The following is a 15,000-nucleotide window of genomic DNA, read 5'->3' as shown; positions in this document are numbered from 1 at the left end:
TAGCAATGCCAGCAAGGTATTTCTTTTTTTTTGCAGAACGAATCCATATCTTAATAGATTGTCTGTTGTTTACGAAACTTTTCCAATAGTGCAGGATTATTAAAATTTCTGACTTTCCTCCAAAGGGGTTCCTTTTTCGTATCGCCTTTGCAAGGTCACCTTGGATCCACGGGGGATGGCTTTAGGGACAAATGTGTTCATTGTGGTAAAAACAAGATCATTTCACAATTAATTATTCCCAAGATGCATCGAAATCCTCCTGGTAGATGTAATGACTAATGACTAATGGCTTCAAAATTTTCAAATTTGAAATTGTAACTTAAACTCTTTGCAGAAGTCTTGAAAAGATAGGAAACCCCGATGTCAAAGACTATGGGTTAGTGATCAGATGGAATTCCAGTTTCACTAATTAACAAATAACAACACCACTTTGGAGAGAAAAGATACTGTCTGAATTGTTAGTTAAGACTAAATCCAAAACACTAGTCAGACGCGTTGGAGACAGAATAAGCTGAAATAAATACAAGTCTTTTAAGATATCCACCAGCCTATTTTCGTCATTTGTAGTACAGTGTGAAAACCCAGACCCATCAACCCAGTGTATATTACGAAAGTTGAAATCACCCATTAATACAACAGGATGACAATTGTTGAAATCAACCAGATTCAAGGCGTTTATAAGATGAGTCACAAACCTTGCGTCATTCGGGGGGCAATAGCAGGACAAGATAAGAATTTTTCTCTTGCATTTTAGGTTTTCTATTTCTACCATGACCACCTCAAATTCTGAGGAAAGATCCGTGAAACATACTTGGCTTGAGCTGTGTGATGATTTGATTGCGATCAGAACTCCACCACCAGTTCGATTTTGGCGATTTTTCCTGTAGATATCATACCCAGTGGGCAGGATTTCGAAGTCTGAGATACTCTCGTTGAGCGAGGTTTTACTCAAACAAGCAATATCCAAATCAAATCCATAAGTGAGGTCTTGTAGTAGTTGTAGTTTTGAAACGTAGGAATCTCTATCAAAGCAGACAGCCTTTAAGCTCCTAGGGTTCTGATAGAAGCAATAAAGGTTCTTGGGACCATTTGCAGGTCCAGGGTTCGTATGTATGTCGCCACCAAGAGTGATACGAAGAAGATGGAAGGTGCTTAAACCTTTTGTAAGACGGAGGACTCTAGAAGACATAAACGACCCCTGCCACGATGCTTGTTCATGTTGTCATTTATGAGGCGAAAACCTCCCCCTGTACTTGTAAAGTAAGCAGGTTCTAAATAAATTTGCTCATCTGTTCGTCCTTTCTTGCCGATTCTGGTTCTAAGCCAAGCTGGCGTGTTTCAGTGAAATACATCAAAATGTAAATGATCTCGTTTTCAGAGATAAGTGGAATAAAGTACATCAATAAGACTCTTTTTTTGACCTTGACCCGACAAAGACGATCTGTCACATCACCAGCTATGGTACATCTGTTATTTCTAATTTTAGCGTGATTCCTATTCGCTGGCTTTTGACAGTCGACTCTGAAATGGTTCCTTTCCTTTTCCATTCGATTCGCTTGCTGAGGATTTGCTTGCTTTCTTTTAAAACTCTTGCGATTCAAGACAAATTTATTGCCTAACTGATAAATTCGACAGTAGATTTCGTAACTATGGTTGGAAAAACCGATATCGCACTCATCCCTTGGGATTCACACGATATCGGTTTTTCGCATGAAATTTACCGTGGAATTCACTGGTTAGGCAGGGAAGAAAATGACATAATTAAGCAATATCCGGAAAAAAACACAAAGCACGGACAATTCCAAAGCCATTTATTTTCACCAATCCTGCAGCCAGTAGTAATAAACAACCCGGGAGCTCAGCTTTTAGGCTTGGCTAAATCTAAATACAATCTATATTACAATCTATAGTACAAGAACAATGCAATCTATCCCAGTTTATAAAAACAAGATTGTTTAAACTAAGGCCCGTTTTAAACGTCGCATTTCGCATGTGCCGTATCTAATGCAATTGTTTTCGCTTATTTGGCACATGTGAAATGCGACGTTTAAAACGGGCGTAAGGTCAACGTTTCTCGCCGAATAATAAAGGATTTTAATGACCAAATGGAGTTTAAAGACATCGGTTTTATTCGAGGGTTAAGTTGATGAAGAAAGTTTGCTGTACATTGACCATATAGAAGAAATCAAAGTGTTTTCGCGTGATAATCGGAATTAATAGAGTTTCATGATGTCGTGACCGTTCTAAATTGGACTGAGGACTGTTTTAGAACTATGAAATCGTTACAGTCTACTCTCTCTAAGACGGACACCATCGGGACCGGCCTCAGCTGTCCGTCTTAGAGAGATGTCCGGCTTATAGAGAGTCGACATAACATGACCCCAGGAATTTTGAGATAATAATGCTGAACCTGTGCACAGTGAATACGCGTCCGTTTAAAAGTTTGTTTTAAGTTATTTACTTGAACGAAACCTACCTGTTTTAGATTACAATACAATTCCGTTGTCACCTCCAAGTTATTTTTTGAATGGGACAATGCCTGATTTAATTTAAACTTGTACTTTATGTATTCCGGCGACAAGATAAGAGCTGTCAATTAAACGTCTGGTGTTAAAAAGAGTCACGTACAAGAATTTTTCTTCCCTAAATCGTAATTAGCGATCACATTCAGCACTTCACAAGTGTCCGTTGACGATTTCAAAGTGTCCGTTGTCCGTCTTATCATAGTTAATCTAGGGACTGGTTATGAAACCCTGGGAATTTCAAAAGCAGGAACAATACAGTCGCAATTAGATGTTGCACTGATCGTGACCCTGCACAATCTTTTGTTTTTGGTTCGCAAGTTAATTTCGAATAATTTTTTCGAAGCTTTTGATTGGTTATCCTTCCGAAAAAAGCGTGTTTTTGTCGGGTTTTGTGCAGGGTCAAGGGCAAAAAAGCGAACAAAAGCATGAAACAAAGAAACCTGTCGAGTTTCATAACCAGCCTACATCTATTAATTATGGTCTTATGGAGGTGTCCGTCTTATAGAGAGTTTGGTTATAGTAAAATGACCAAAAAAACGGCCGGGACCGGCACCAGATGTCCGTCTTATAGAGGTGTCCGTCTTCCAGAGGTGTCCGTTAAGAGAGAGTTGACTGTATGACACAACTATGCGGCTCTCTACTCCACAAATAATTGTGTTTTAGTTGCAAAGTGACTCAGACACCTGAGTTAAATAAAATCTTCACAGCAATTATCCTTTTCAGGTCTAAAATTATAACGAGGCAGAGGCAGAAGCAATCAACTTGATTTTTTCATGGACGGTTTCATTCAAAAAAGGAGGAATTGGCTAAGATCAAATAAGAGGTTTCACAAAAACAGGAAAAAAAAAGTAGTGGAATAACATTTTGTCCTTTTATATGAGAAGTCCAAGGTGTAAATGTACTTTAATTGTTTACCTAAAAGAGATATCGATTAGTTCTGAAATTTGAAATAGCTCTCTAAGTGACTAATTAACGAAGTCAGTCAACTCTTTGTGGAGGTGCATTACTAAAGAAAATTTTCACATTATATTTTGGTCAATATGCTTACAGGTCTCGTAGACTTGTGAGTTCTGAGGAAATCTTTTCTCGGATTTCATTTAATTAATTGTTAGATATCCACCCAGAAGTTAAACCCTTTGCAGAGCTTAGTCATCGTAGTATTAACCTATTTTAATACGACATTGCACATTGCACATTGCACAATGCTAATTAAAGAGTGTTTCGCGTATAAATGAACAAAGGAGACTGGACCTAGACTGTCAAAGGTCATGTAATCCGACTCACCAAAAATGCTAGTTTTTTCATGTGATTGTAATGTCTGTAATGTTAGGATGCAATAGTTCTTGTTCCGCTGCGATTGTATGTATTTTTTAATGTCTGGACTGGCTTGGACAAACGTAAGTTTTTAATTCAGTTTATAAATTTCTTCTACATTGATTTCAATCAGAGTATTCAATAGAGAAGTTTGAAGCACTTCAACCCGGTGAAGACAATCGTTGCTGTGACCTTGTCAACTTGGTACGACGGTCATACAATATTTTAAAGGAACTTAGGAGACCCCAGGACATTGACAATACTCGTGTCATTTCACTTATTGAGCGAAAAATGACGAAAGATGACCTTAAAGTCTGGGCTCGTCATATTTATCTGCAGAAACTGGAGCCCTCAATGTCTAATCTTTCGCAGTGGATGGAAGAGGAATTGACCGCGCGTTTACGTTCTGGTGCTGCTATTTGCAAGAATGGTCCGTCACGTACAAATTCCCATGTTGTCGCGTCGATCAATCGACAGGAAACGGCTCGTGCCAAAGGTCAACCCGACGATAACAGAGGTTGTGTTTTCACTAGGACAATTTTAACTAGATAAAGCCGGAAAAGTCCGGAAATACAGTGAAAACACCTTGTCTTGGTTTTAGCTAGTTAAAAATGCAAGCTGTTTTCACAAGCAAAAACAAAGGATTTTCTCGCCTTTACGAGCGGAAATTCACGCAGAGTTATATTACCTCGCGAGATGGTATAACTTGTCCTGATAAACACCGCAGTCAATCGGGCCGCGCGTCTTGACAGAAGCCTGCCAAATAATCTGGTGATGTCATTTTCCCTCTTTACAGACAAGTCCCTCGCGGTTGAGCTTGAGAAATTCAAAAAGGAAAACGATTTCAACAGTCATTTCTTTCGATTTACAACCCCCCGACTCCACTGGATTCTCCATTTCTTCGGCCAGGTCCTTAAACCGGAATTGTGGTGTTTGATAAACCTACATATATGTAGTCTTGCGCTTATGGCGCTGAATGTTGTTTCATTGTTGGATTGCAGAATTATTGAAAACATTTCGTCGCATCTTCCTTATTTGTAAGGACATAAGCCTAATTGGCTCCTTCTACTTGTCAAAAATACAACGAAAATAATCACAAGAGAAGTCATTCCAAGCACTACGGCCCCTTTCATTTTTTTATTATGGCGCGCTTTGAATCCTCTGAGTTCGCGGCTTAGATTGCGGGTTAAATTTCACAGTGAAAACACTTTTAGCTAGTAAAAGTTGGTTTCTAAACAAAGCCTAGAAAGAATGTTCAGCTAGTTAATCGGCCTAGTGAAAACACAACCAGAGAAAAACAAAATCAATGCTACATTTGTAAGGGAGCTCATTACGTTGACCTGTGTTCCAGGTTTCTCGCTATGACGCCACAGGAAAGGTGGAAGGTAGTGAAAGAACAAAGGGCTGTTTTTCATGTTTAAAGCGTAGCAGAGGCCACTCCTCCGCAAACTGCTTGCGCAAGGAAGCGTGCACCGAAAGAAGACGCGATGGTACTTTGTGCGGAAAGTTTCATCATAAACTTCTTCACGTTGATAATGGCATGGAAAGGTCAGAGAACATGCAAGTTTCATTTATTGAAGACAGTGGCAAGGCGATACTTCCTATAGTTTCTGGTTTAATCAAAGGAAGCGACACCGAAACCGTGGAAGAAGAACATCTAGATACGAAGCTTTATAAAGTTCCTGTGTGTGACGACAACGGAACGTTAGTGCAGACAATTCGAGCAGTAGGAGTCCCCCAAATATAAGACGAAACCGCGAATCCTAATGTCAACTGCATTTCAAGTGTTCTAGGTATACCTGTCAATTAGCTTCAACGTAAGGCAGGTCCAGTCGATCTTTTGACCGGAATCAACTATCCTAGATTCCATATTGGAGAAACCAAGACAAAGGAAGGTTTCGTGGCACGCAAAAGCCCCCTAGGATGGGTAGTTTTCGGATACGACTCACAGGATGTCCTTGCACAAGTGAAACAAGTCTTCCATGTTCGTCTGGCCACGCCTACAGATATCACCGACTTTTGGAAGACAGAAGCCATGGGAGTGTCTGTTCCATCATGCATCTGTGAAGCAGGGAAGATGTCCAAAGAAGAGAAGGCAGAGCTAAAGCTAAAAGAAGAAAGCTGTAAACTTCAAGGAAAGGGTTGGCTTATAAAGTACCCATGGAAGAAAGATCCCGCGCGTTTACCCAACAACTATACGCAAGTTTTGAAAAAGCTGGAATCAACCGAGCGACGCTTGATGAAGAAACCAGAATACGCCAAACTGTACGGGGATCAGATAAAGAAAATGGAAGAAATGCGATTTTCCAGAAAGTTAACAGAAAAGGAAATTGAAGAGTGGAAGGGACCTGTAAATTATGTGGCGCATCACGCTGTAGTTTGTCCAGAGAAGAAGACCACACCTATAAGAATTGTCTTTAATAGCTCAGCCTCTTTCAACAGTCACACGCTTAACGACTACTGGTTTAAAGGGCCAGATCTACTTGGCAATCTCTTTGGCGTCCTCATACGATTCAGAGAGAGCCATGTTGCTTTATGTGGTGACATAACAAAGATGTACCACATGATCGCCATACCACCACTTGACCAACACGTACACAGATTTATATGGAGAGATTACGAGACGGAGCGAGAACCGGATGTCTACGTGAAGACTGTTCTTACGTTTGGAGACCGTCCTGCACCAACCATGGCAATAATGGCGATGCGAAAAACGGCGGAGATGAATAAAGAAAGCGACCCAAAGGCAGCTGAAGCAATCATAAAGAATGCTTACGTCGACGTCTGGCTCCCTGAAGATGACATGCTCACGTTTAAAATAAAGATGGTCACATCGCCTGATGCCACCCAATCTAATTATCCAAAGACGCTCATTCCTCTAAAGCTAACGAAGAGGATTCTCCTGAGTAAACTGGCTGGTATTTCGATCCCATTGGCGCAGCAACAGCAGTTCTCATCAAGCTTAAGGTTGCTATGCAGGAGCTATGGCAATTGGGATTGGATTGGGATGAAGAAGTGCCAACGGAAACAAGACAAAAATGGCTCAAGTTGCTCGAAGAAGTATCAAAACTTGATCATATCAAGTTCGATCGCTGTCTCACACCTTCTGAAGCGGTTGGAGCTCCAAAGGTGATTGTGTTTTGTGATGCCTCATGCTAAGCGTTTGGAGCCTGTGCCTATACCAGATGGAAACTTCGAAATGGGAATTTTGGTGCCAGATTCATTGCTGCTAAATCAAGGGTTGCACCTCTAAAGGAGGTAACGATTCCTCGTCTCGAAATACAAGGAACTGTATTAGCATGTCGCCTCGGCGAGACCATATTAGAGGAATCACGCCTGACGTTTGTGGGGGTACGATATTTGTCAGACAGCAGGGTTGCACTAGCCTGGGTCCAATGTCCTTCACGAAGTTACAAGCCGTTTGTATCATCTCGAATTGGAGAGATACAGAGCAACTCAGAGCCATGAAATTGGTCGCACTGCCCAACAAAACATAACGTCGCAGATGATATCACGAGGGGTATCACCATTGAAGAAATGAACGGCAGATGGCTGAAAGGTCCAGAATTTCTGCAGACAGAGGAAGCACGTTGGCCTGTGGAGGCAGGAAGTCCTGATTCAATTGAAGTGAATAAAGAAGGACGGAGGATCCAAATTGCTTGCCCAGTCACTGTGTCTGAGCCTATATTAAACTGTGAAGATTTCTCAAGTTGGAGAAGACTTATTCGAGTTACTGCGTACGTCAGGCGATTCTGCCAGAACCTTCGCAGCAAGCTAAAACGAGTCGACTGTAATCAGAAAGGAAACGTGGGTCCACTCAACGCCTTAGAGATTGAAGATGCAGAAGAATATTGGCTTAAGTTTGCCCAGTCTGATTTACCTAAAAAAATGCAGAGAGGAGATTTCAAAACATTGACGGCATATGCTGATGAAAATGGAATCATAAGAGTTGGTGGTCGAGTTGATCCATCTTTGCTGTCCTACGATAACACGCGTCCTGTTTTATTGCAATACAAACACTGGATATCTATGTTAGTCACCCGTCAGGCACATCAGTATGGTCATTCAGGTGTTGCTGCCACTACAGCAAAATGCAGGCGGAAGTATTGGATTGTCAGAGGTCACAATTTGTCCAGGGTTGTCAAGCGAAAATGCACCTTCTGTCGAGAATTTGAAGCAAAGGCTAAGAGCCAGTTGATGGCTGATCTCCCTTCATGCAGATTGCAGCCTTACACGCCAGCCTTTCATCACACCGCGTGCGACTATTTTGGGCCCATCAAAGTAAAGCTTCAATCGGCGACAAAATTAGTTGAGACAGTTGCCAACAGAGCACACTGGCAACGACACATTCATTCTTTGCAAAGAAAACTTGTCCAGAAAGTACGTTTCCGGGATACCCCTTCCTCCCCCACCCTAATCAATGTTGTACTGCTGTCGACAAGGCTCGTAGAAAACAGAAAAACACAACATTGTCCCGGGGGTGCGGGGGAGGGGGCCATTTGCGCCGCCGAGCTTGAAGTCGACTCTAAAGGATAAGAGTGTCTCAACAATTTTGACGCCGATTGTCTGTATGAAAAAACTTTGTATGAAGTGTAATGACGACTTCTGATAAGCGTTTTTTTGCATTAATATATGAAATATACACATTTCAATAGCGTTTATGCGTTGTCATGTCATATAGGAATCAGAACATATATTAAATCACCTTTTTCTTTATTACGGTGATGTAGCAGTCACTGGTATGATTGCAGACATTTCAGTGTCGAACATAGTTTTCACACAGAACATTTCTAACGAGATAAGGGCATGTATACGCTTGCCATCTATTTGCGAAGGGCGGAAAGGCTCTCACGGGCCTCGATGTACCGCATTCTAAAAAAAGAGAAATTTTAACGCAAGTAATCACTACCGAGAACGTCAATTACAACGGCCAAAATGTGGAAGTCGAACGCGCAGCGAAGTTAAGTTCACGCCACAAACGCTTATTATTGAGAGAAAAGACATCGTACTAAATAATGACAATTTCAAGACGATTTGTGCAGTGTTTTGGATTTGACATACCTTGAAATAAAGTGATACTTTCGGAACATTGCGTGACGTTTAGCATTCCCTTTTGAAATTCACTATACATAATTCCATTTCAACTTGTTACAAGGGATATGACCCATAAAAAAGAGGGAAATATAAATAGCAAAGACAGTTTATAACTCCTGGGACAAAAAAAGAGCAGCAAACAATGCTGTACTCTGATTTTAGGAACTCCGCGGAGGAGTGGCCACGAGTAACCACGAGTAACCATAATTAACAAGTAGAATAATTACATTATCTTTTTATAATAATCTTGTGGTTACTCGTGGTTACTCGTGGTTACTCGTGGTAAATGAGAAAATATTGTTTCTTTACTCCCAAAAACATTCATTTCCCACCAAAACCAGCTCTGCAAAGCATCTGCGACAAGGTGGAAAGTCTTTTTGCACCGACATAGCAATTTGAGCGTGGAAAGTAAATGTGTTCCCCGGCTGTAACAGCCACCATGTCCGTTTCGCGTTGATCTGCGACACCACTTCGACCAACAAAATCGGCTTCTTCTGATGAATTGGAGTTAGAGGCATAACCCTTTAACAAATCCATACTTTAACCCTACTGACAAATAGCGTATTAAAGAAGGTAAAAGTGAACAGGTCCTTTGCACTTACGTCACAATCTTCGCTTCGCACAGGACAACGCATTTTTCACACTCGAAAACGAGAATAATAAACTATCCGCAATTTTTTAGACCTGTAAAAAGTCTTTCACTCATGTGGTCATATTGACGGACAGACTGGACAATAGGCGCCCGTATAAAGGGTATAAAGGAAGTTTTCTGAAACAGACAATCGGCGACAAAATTAGTTGAGACAGTTGCCAACAGAGCACACTGGCAACGACACATTCATTCTTTGCAAAGAAAACTTGTCCAGAAAGTACGTTTCCGGGATACCCCTTCCTCCCCCACCCTAATCAATGTTGTACTGCTGTCGACAAGGCTCGTAGAAAACAGAAAAACACAACATTGTCCCGGGGGTGCGGGGGAGGGGGCCATTTGCGCCGCCGAGCTTGAAGTCGACTCTAAAGGATAAGAGTGTCTCAACAATTTTGACGCCGATTGTTGGTAGGAACAAGACAGCAAAGCATTATGGAGTGATTTTCACGAAGTCCTACGAAGATTCTTCTCCTACCGGGGTTATCCAGAGTTAATGATCTCGGACAACGGCTCTCAGATGGTTGGAGCTGAGCGTGAACTTCATGTTATGATCAAGGGTTGGGACGGCAACCAGCCGAAGGAGTATTGTGCAGACAGAGGAATGAAATGGCAGTTCACCACGCCCTTAGCCCCTCACCAAAATGGTTGCTCAGAGTCTATTGTGAAGTCTACGAAGTCTGCATTAAAAAAAGCAATTGGAGAAACTATTTTGACGCTGATGGAGTTGTACACCTGTCTTCTTGAAGTGGCCAATCTTTTGAACCAGCGGCCAATTGGAAAGCTATCAGAAGATCCAGACGACGGCACGTATTTATGCCCAAATGACATCCTTTTAGGAAGAGCAACAAGCACAGTCCCACAATGACGGTTTCGGGAAGCTTCAAACCCGCGCCACCGATTTGACTTTTGTCAAAAAATCGTCGATTCATTTTGGAAGAAATGATCAAGAGACGTTCTCCAGCGGCTGGTTCCCAGAAAGAAGTGGAACACAAGCAAGCGAAATGTCAGGGTTGACGACTTCGTCATTGTGGCTGACCCCAATGCCATCAGAGGAAAATGGATGAGAGGAAGAGTAACGCAAGTGTTTCCAGGTGAAGATGGGCTCGTGAGAAATGTTGAAGTGAAAACTGGAACAGGAAGTTACCTGCGTCCCATTACCAACATTTGTGTTATTCATCCAGCAGAAGGCTTTTGAGATTATGAATGGGAAATTACCATTTCCCAGTGCGGGGGGAAATGTTTCGCGTATAAATGAACAAAGGAGACTGGACCTAGACTGTCAAAGGTCATGTAATCCGACTCACCAAAAATGTTAGTTTTTTCATGTGATTGTAATGTTAGGATGCAATAGTTCTTCTTGTTCCGCTGCGATTGTATGTATTTTTTAATGTCTGGACTGGCTTGGACAAACGTAAGTTTTAAATTCAGTTTATAAATTTCTTCTACATTGATTTCGATCAGAGTATTCAATTATTAAGGGATTATTGTTATTTTACTACTTTCGGTAGCTTCAGATTATTTTCTTCAAATAAATCCTGAAAATCCAAGCTGTCCTGTTTAACCTCGTTGACTCAGGGGCCCAACAAGAATAATGTAGTCAATCTCAGTTAAGCTTTTTTTGCAGTTTCATTCGGAGCATTCACTGACCCCGGCCTTACTTAATTCCAATTAAGTAAGAGCAGTACAATGAGCTCCAATTGTCCGCGAAGAGCGGAGAGCGATCAAATGAAAGCAGAAACTGTGGAAGACATCAGCTTCGCTGGTTGTAAAGAAAACTATACGAGTAATCTAAAATAAAAGAAAAAGTAATATGAAATCGAGTGTACTCAAACTGTCAGCTACAAAGGTTTGTCAACAAAAAATGAAGGTTTTTCATGACCAAGTGAAGTTTGAAAAAAAACTATTTAGGTGGAGCTCCGATTAAGAAAATCTCGCTGTAAAATAAGAAAGAAAAGATCCAAGTTTTCTCGATTTAGTATTCGCAATTAGTAGACATTCATGATGTGAGAACTCTCAAGTTGGAGATCTGTTTTAAAACTATGAAATAATTACTTATACCTACTAATTACGAATTCATTTAAGAGATTGTCAATTCGAGTGCTCGAAAAGTAATGAGTGTGTCAATGGCGATTACCTTGAATTTTTTTTAATTATGTGCTTGGGGACCTGGCCAAGGTCAAATAAGAGTTTTTTTGTTTGTTTGTTTTTTTCACAAATGAACAACAAAGATGTAGAGGAATATCATTCAGTGCAACTTAGATTTAATTGCACATCTTAAAGCCAGGTTAAAAATTTTTCAACTGAGATGTCCTTTAAAACTGCTGCGTTTGTCAAATATTAGATTTTATTGTTATCAAGGCGTCTAGAAATGAAAGCATGGAAAACAATGTAGTTGAAAGGTAGTACCACCTTCTTACTAATCGAGTACGAGGGCCGTACTGGGAAATATATTCCCGAGGTCTTGGGAGTATGGAAAGACCACAGCAAGGTCCTGTTTTTTTTTTTTCATTGAGATTAATTTCCGTCAGCGAACTTTGAACGGTAAGCTTTTACATGTAATTTAAATTCCGCCTTTAAAAAAAAAAGTGCTTCCCTCAACCTGAATTTCCCTAGGAGAGAGAAAAAACCAGAAACCGTCGGACCGTTTCCAAGGTAATGGTCCCTACTGTAAAATTCCAACTAAAAACCAGCCAACTAGAGTACTCCATTTGGCCTGAGAATTGCTTGCAATAATGATAATTTATATTCAATACATTTATACTCAGCAACATTGCACAATTCAAATCAAACGACAACGGTGCAATTACTCTCATTTAAGCATTCATTTTACTTTCATTTCCAACATATGACTACTCAATTCTTATAAGATAAATCCAAATTGTTTTCAGAAGAGTACACGAGAGACTGAGAGCGGTCTTATCAAGGCAAAAATGGACGACAGTCCATCTCCTATTTTTAAAGAAAACTATGGTGAAAAGCTAAGAAAAGGTAAAAATGATTAACTAATATGAAATCAAGAGCACTCAAACCTCAAACTGAGGTAAGAATAAATGAATGAATAAATGAATGATTGAATGGTACGAAGGTTTCTTAAGATCAAATGCAGTTTGAAGACATAGATTTCTCTCTAATTGTGAAGCAGCTTCTTTTTATTTTTATTTCTTCGAAAATGCTTTCACTGATTTCTAAAGATTGAGGACGTTCGCGCGAAAATCTTCCCACAATGAAATTTGTTTCATTTCTCGCCTGAAGTTAGGTCATGAATTGCTTATTCCAAAAATGAAAAAGAAAAACAAATGCGACGTCACCCACTTTGTTTCGGAGAAAAACACAAAGGGAAAATACATAATTTCGATAGATCATAAGATGGGTCGTCATAACGAGATGTAGCCTCAACTGCTCATCTGTCGAAAACCATAAAAATAATATGTTGGAGGGAGGGTTTCCGTGCATATAAATATAGGGGTGGGGTTTTTAGATAGTTGCATGCCGCTATGGATGTCATAAACAGTAAAGTTAAAAATCCTGAAGGATCGTTTTTGCAAGCGCTACCCGTTGTAACCACTTCCGGAATTCAGAACACAAGGGAAGAAATTTAAAAAAAAAGATAATTTCTTACATTGTGATTTTTTTCATTTCATCATATTCTGTAGATTTTAAGACCAGTAAGTGATTCGTGTTTAAAAAAAAATTGTGGTCACCGATGATCATCATTGGCCACTTTGGCCACATGGATGATACAGCTGACAGATATGGGGCACAGTTTGCAGTTTATTGGAATTGTTTAACCGGAAACATCATGTGGCATATTTTAGACCTTGTTATCTCTAGGAAATGTGCTGAGGCCTTGAAAATTGATGAACTTGTTGTAACGGAGCAGTTAATTTCTGAACACTAAACTATTTGCTTTCAGCTGAATCTTCAGAAACCGCTCAATGAGCAAAAGTCTGTTGTTAGCCGCAGGCTCAGGAACTTTGATTTTGAGGCCTTTAATAAGATGATCATCTTGTGAAGCCTGCGAGCAGATGTCAGTGATCTCCAACTGGAGTTGCTGGTTGATAGGTATGATAACGTCTTGCGGGATTCCATGGATGTACTCGCTCCCGTGGAATCTCGGACCATCGTCCTTCTTCCAAACGCCCCGTGGTTTAACCAGGACATCGGCAATAAAAAGAGGAAGCGACAGAGGTTAGAGCGCAGATGGCGCTCTAGCAGTCTTGAGTTGTCCTTTTTGAGCTACATAGAGCAATGAAGTGTTGTGAATACAATGCTATACAAAGCCAAGAAATTCTATTATTCGTTGGCTATCTAGGACAACGCCCATGACACCAGGCTCCTCTTTCGATCTATAGATAAGGCAAACTGAAAAGCATTATCCTTCCGCGGATAATGATCAACAACTTGCTAATTCTTTTGCAGATTTTTTCATTTCGAAGATAGAAAAGATTCGTGAAGAGCTTGTACTTAGGAAAAGTGGACTTTTTCACTCCCCTGGTCTGGCCAAGTCCACCTGCCTGTCACAGTTTTGTGAGTTTGATTTAGTCACTGATGAGGACGTCTTGAAATTGATTAAATGATCCCCTACCAGCAACCATAATGTGAAGTTGCTATTCGGCTCTTGTCCTGGTATTCAAAACAGCAATCAATCTGTCTCTGTCGACTGGATCGATGCCAGAGGATCTTAAGATTACTTCGTTGCGCCCGCTACTGAAGAAACCGAATGCTGACTGTGTGCAATTTTCCAACTTCCCCCCAGTGTCCAATTTGAAGTTTCTTTCAAAACTGGTAGAAAAGTCTGTATTTGTGCAGGCGAATAATTACCTCACGGTTAATGGCTTGCATGAACGTTCTCAATCTGCATACAAAGCGCACCACAGTACAGAGACCGCACTACTGACGATCACAAAGGACATCTTACTTTCACTGAGTAGGGGGAGGGGGGGGGGGGGCAATGTGTTCCTATTGTTACTAGACTTATCAGCGGCATTTGACACGGTAATCATTCTTTGCTACTTTCGCGTCTGGAGAACTCGTTTGGCATCACGGTAACTGTTTTGCAGTGGTTTCATTCTTATCTGTCGGGCCGATCTCAGTTTGTCGAAATTTATGATACAAAATCGTCGGTTAGGGATCTGACAGGGGGCGTGCCGCAGGTCCCATTTTTGTATCTATTTGTATCTATTGTATACTGCACCACTTGCTGAGATAATATGAAGTCGTGGACTCGACTATCATTTCTATGCTGATGATAATCAGCTTTACATGTCGTTCAAAGATTGTGATGTCGACGCGCATAGAGAACTGTGTGGCTGATATAGGCTTTTGGATTGATGCAAACGAGCTGAAACTCAATCACGACATGACAGAAATTATGCTTATTTACTCGAAGTACCAGACTCGTCCACTTTTCTTTACTTC

The 15,000-nt window shown here is 40.7% G+C and overlaps 2 protein-coding genes across 2 annotated transcripts in view; both read left to right on the top strand.

The window, feature by feature from the left end:
* The window catches only part of LOC137991439 (uncharacterized), a 7,508-nt gene extending 536 nt beyond the window's left edge, over window positions 1-6,972 (top strand). The window contains exons 2-4 of the mRNA XM_068836526.1: window positions 3,973-4,043; window positions 5,191-5,565; window positions 5,650-6,972. Coding sequence (XP_068692627.1) covers window positions 3,973-4,043; window positions 5,191-5,565; window positions 5,650-6,972 — 1,769 coding nt within the window. The remainder of the gene's footprint in view (window positions 1-3,972; window positions 4,044-5,190; window positions 5,566-5,649) is intronic.
* Window positions 6,973-7,376: 404 nt separating this feature from the next.
* On the top strand, window positions 7,377-10,447 carry LOC137991438 (uncharacterized). The gene is made up of 2 exons (XM_068836525.1): window positions 7,377-8,120; window positions 9,995-10,447. Exons 1-2 carry the CDS (start codon window positions 7,377-7,379, stop codon window positions 10,445-10,447), a joined length of 1,197 nt encoding a protein of 398 aa, XP_068692626.1.
* Window positions 10,448-15,000: the final 4,553 nt, after the last annotated feature.

This window comes from Montipora foliosa, chromosome 2, assembly GCF_036669935.1.
Source record: "Montipora foliosa isolate CH-2021 chromosome 2, ASM3666993v2, whole genome shotgun sequence".
NCBI classification, from domain to species: domain Eukaryota; kingdom Metazoa; phylum Cnidaria; class Anthozoa; order Scleractinia; family Acroporidae; genus Montipora; species Montipora foliosa.
This window is presented reverse-complemented; position numbering and strand designations above follow the sequence as displayed.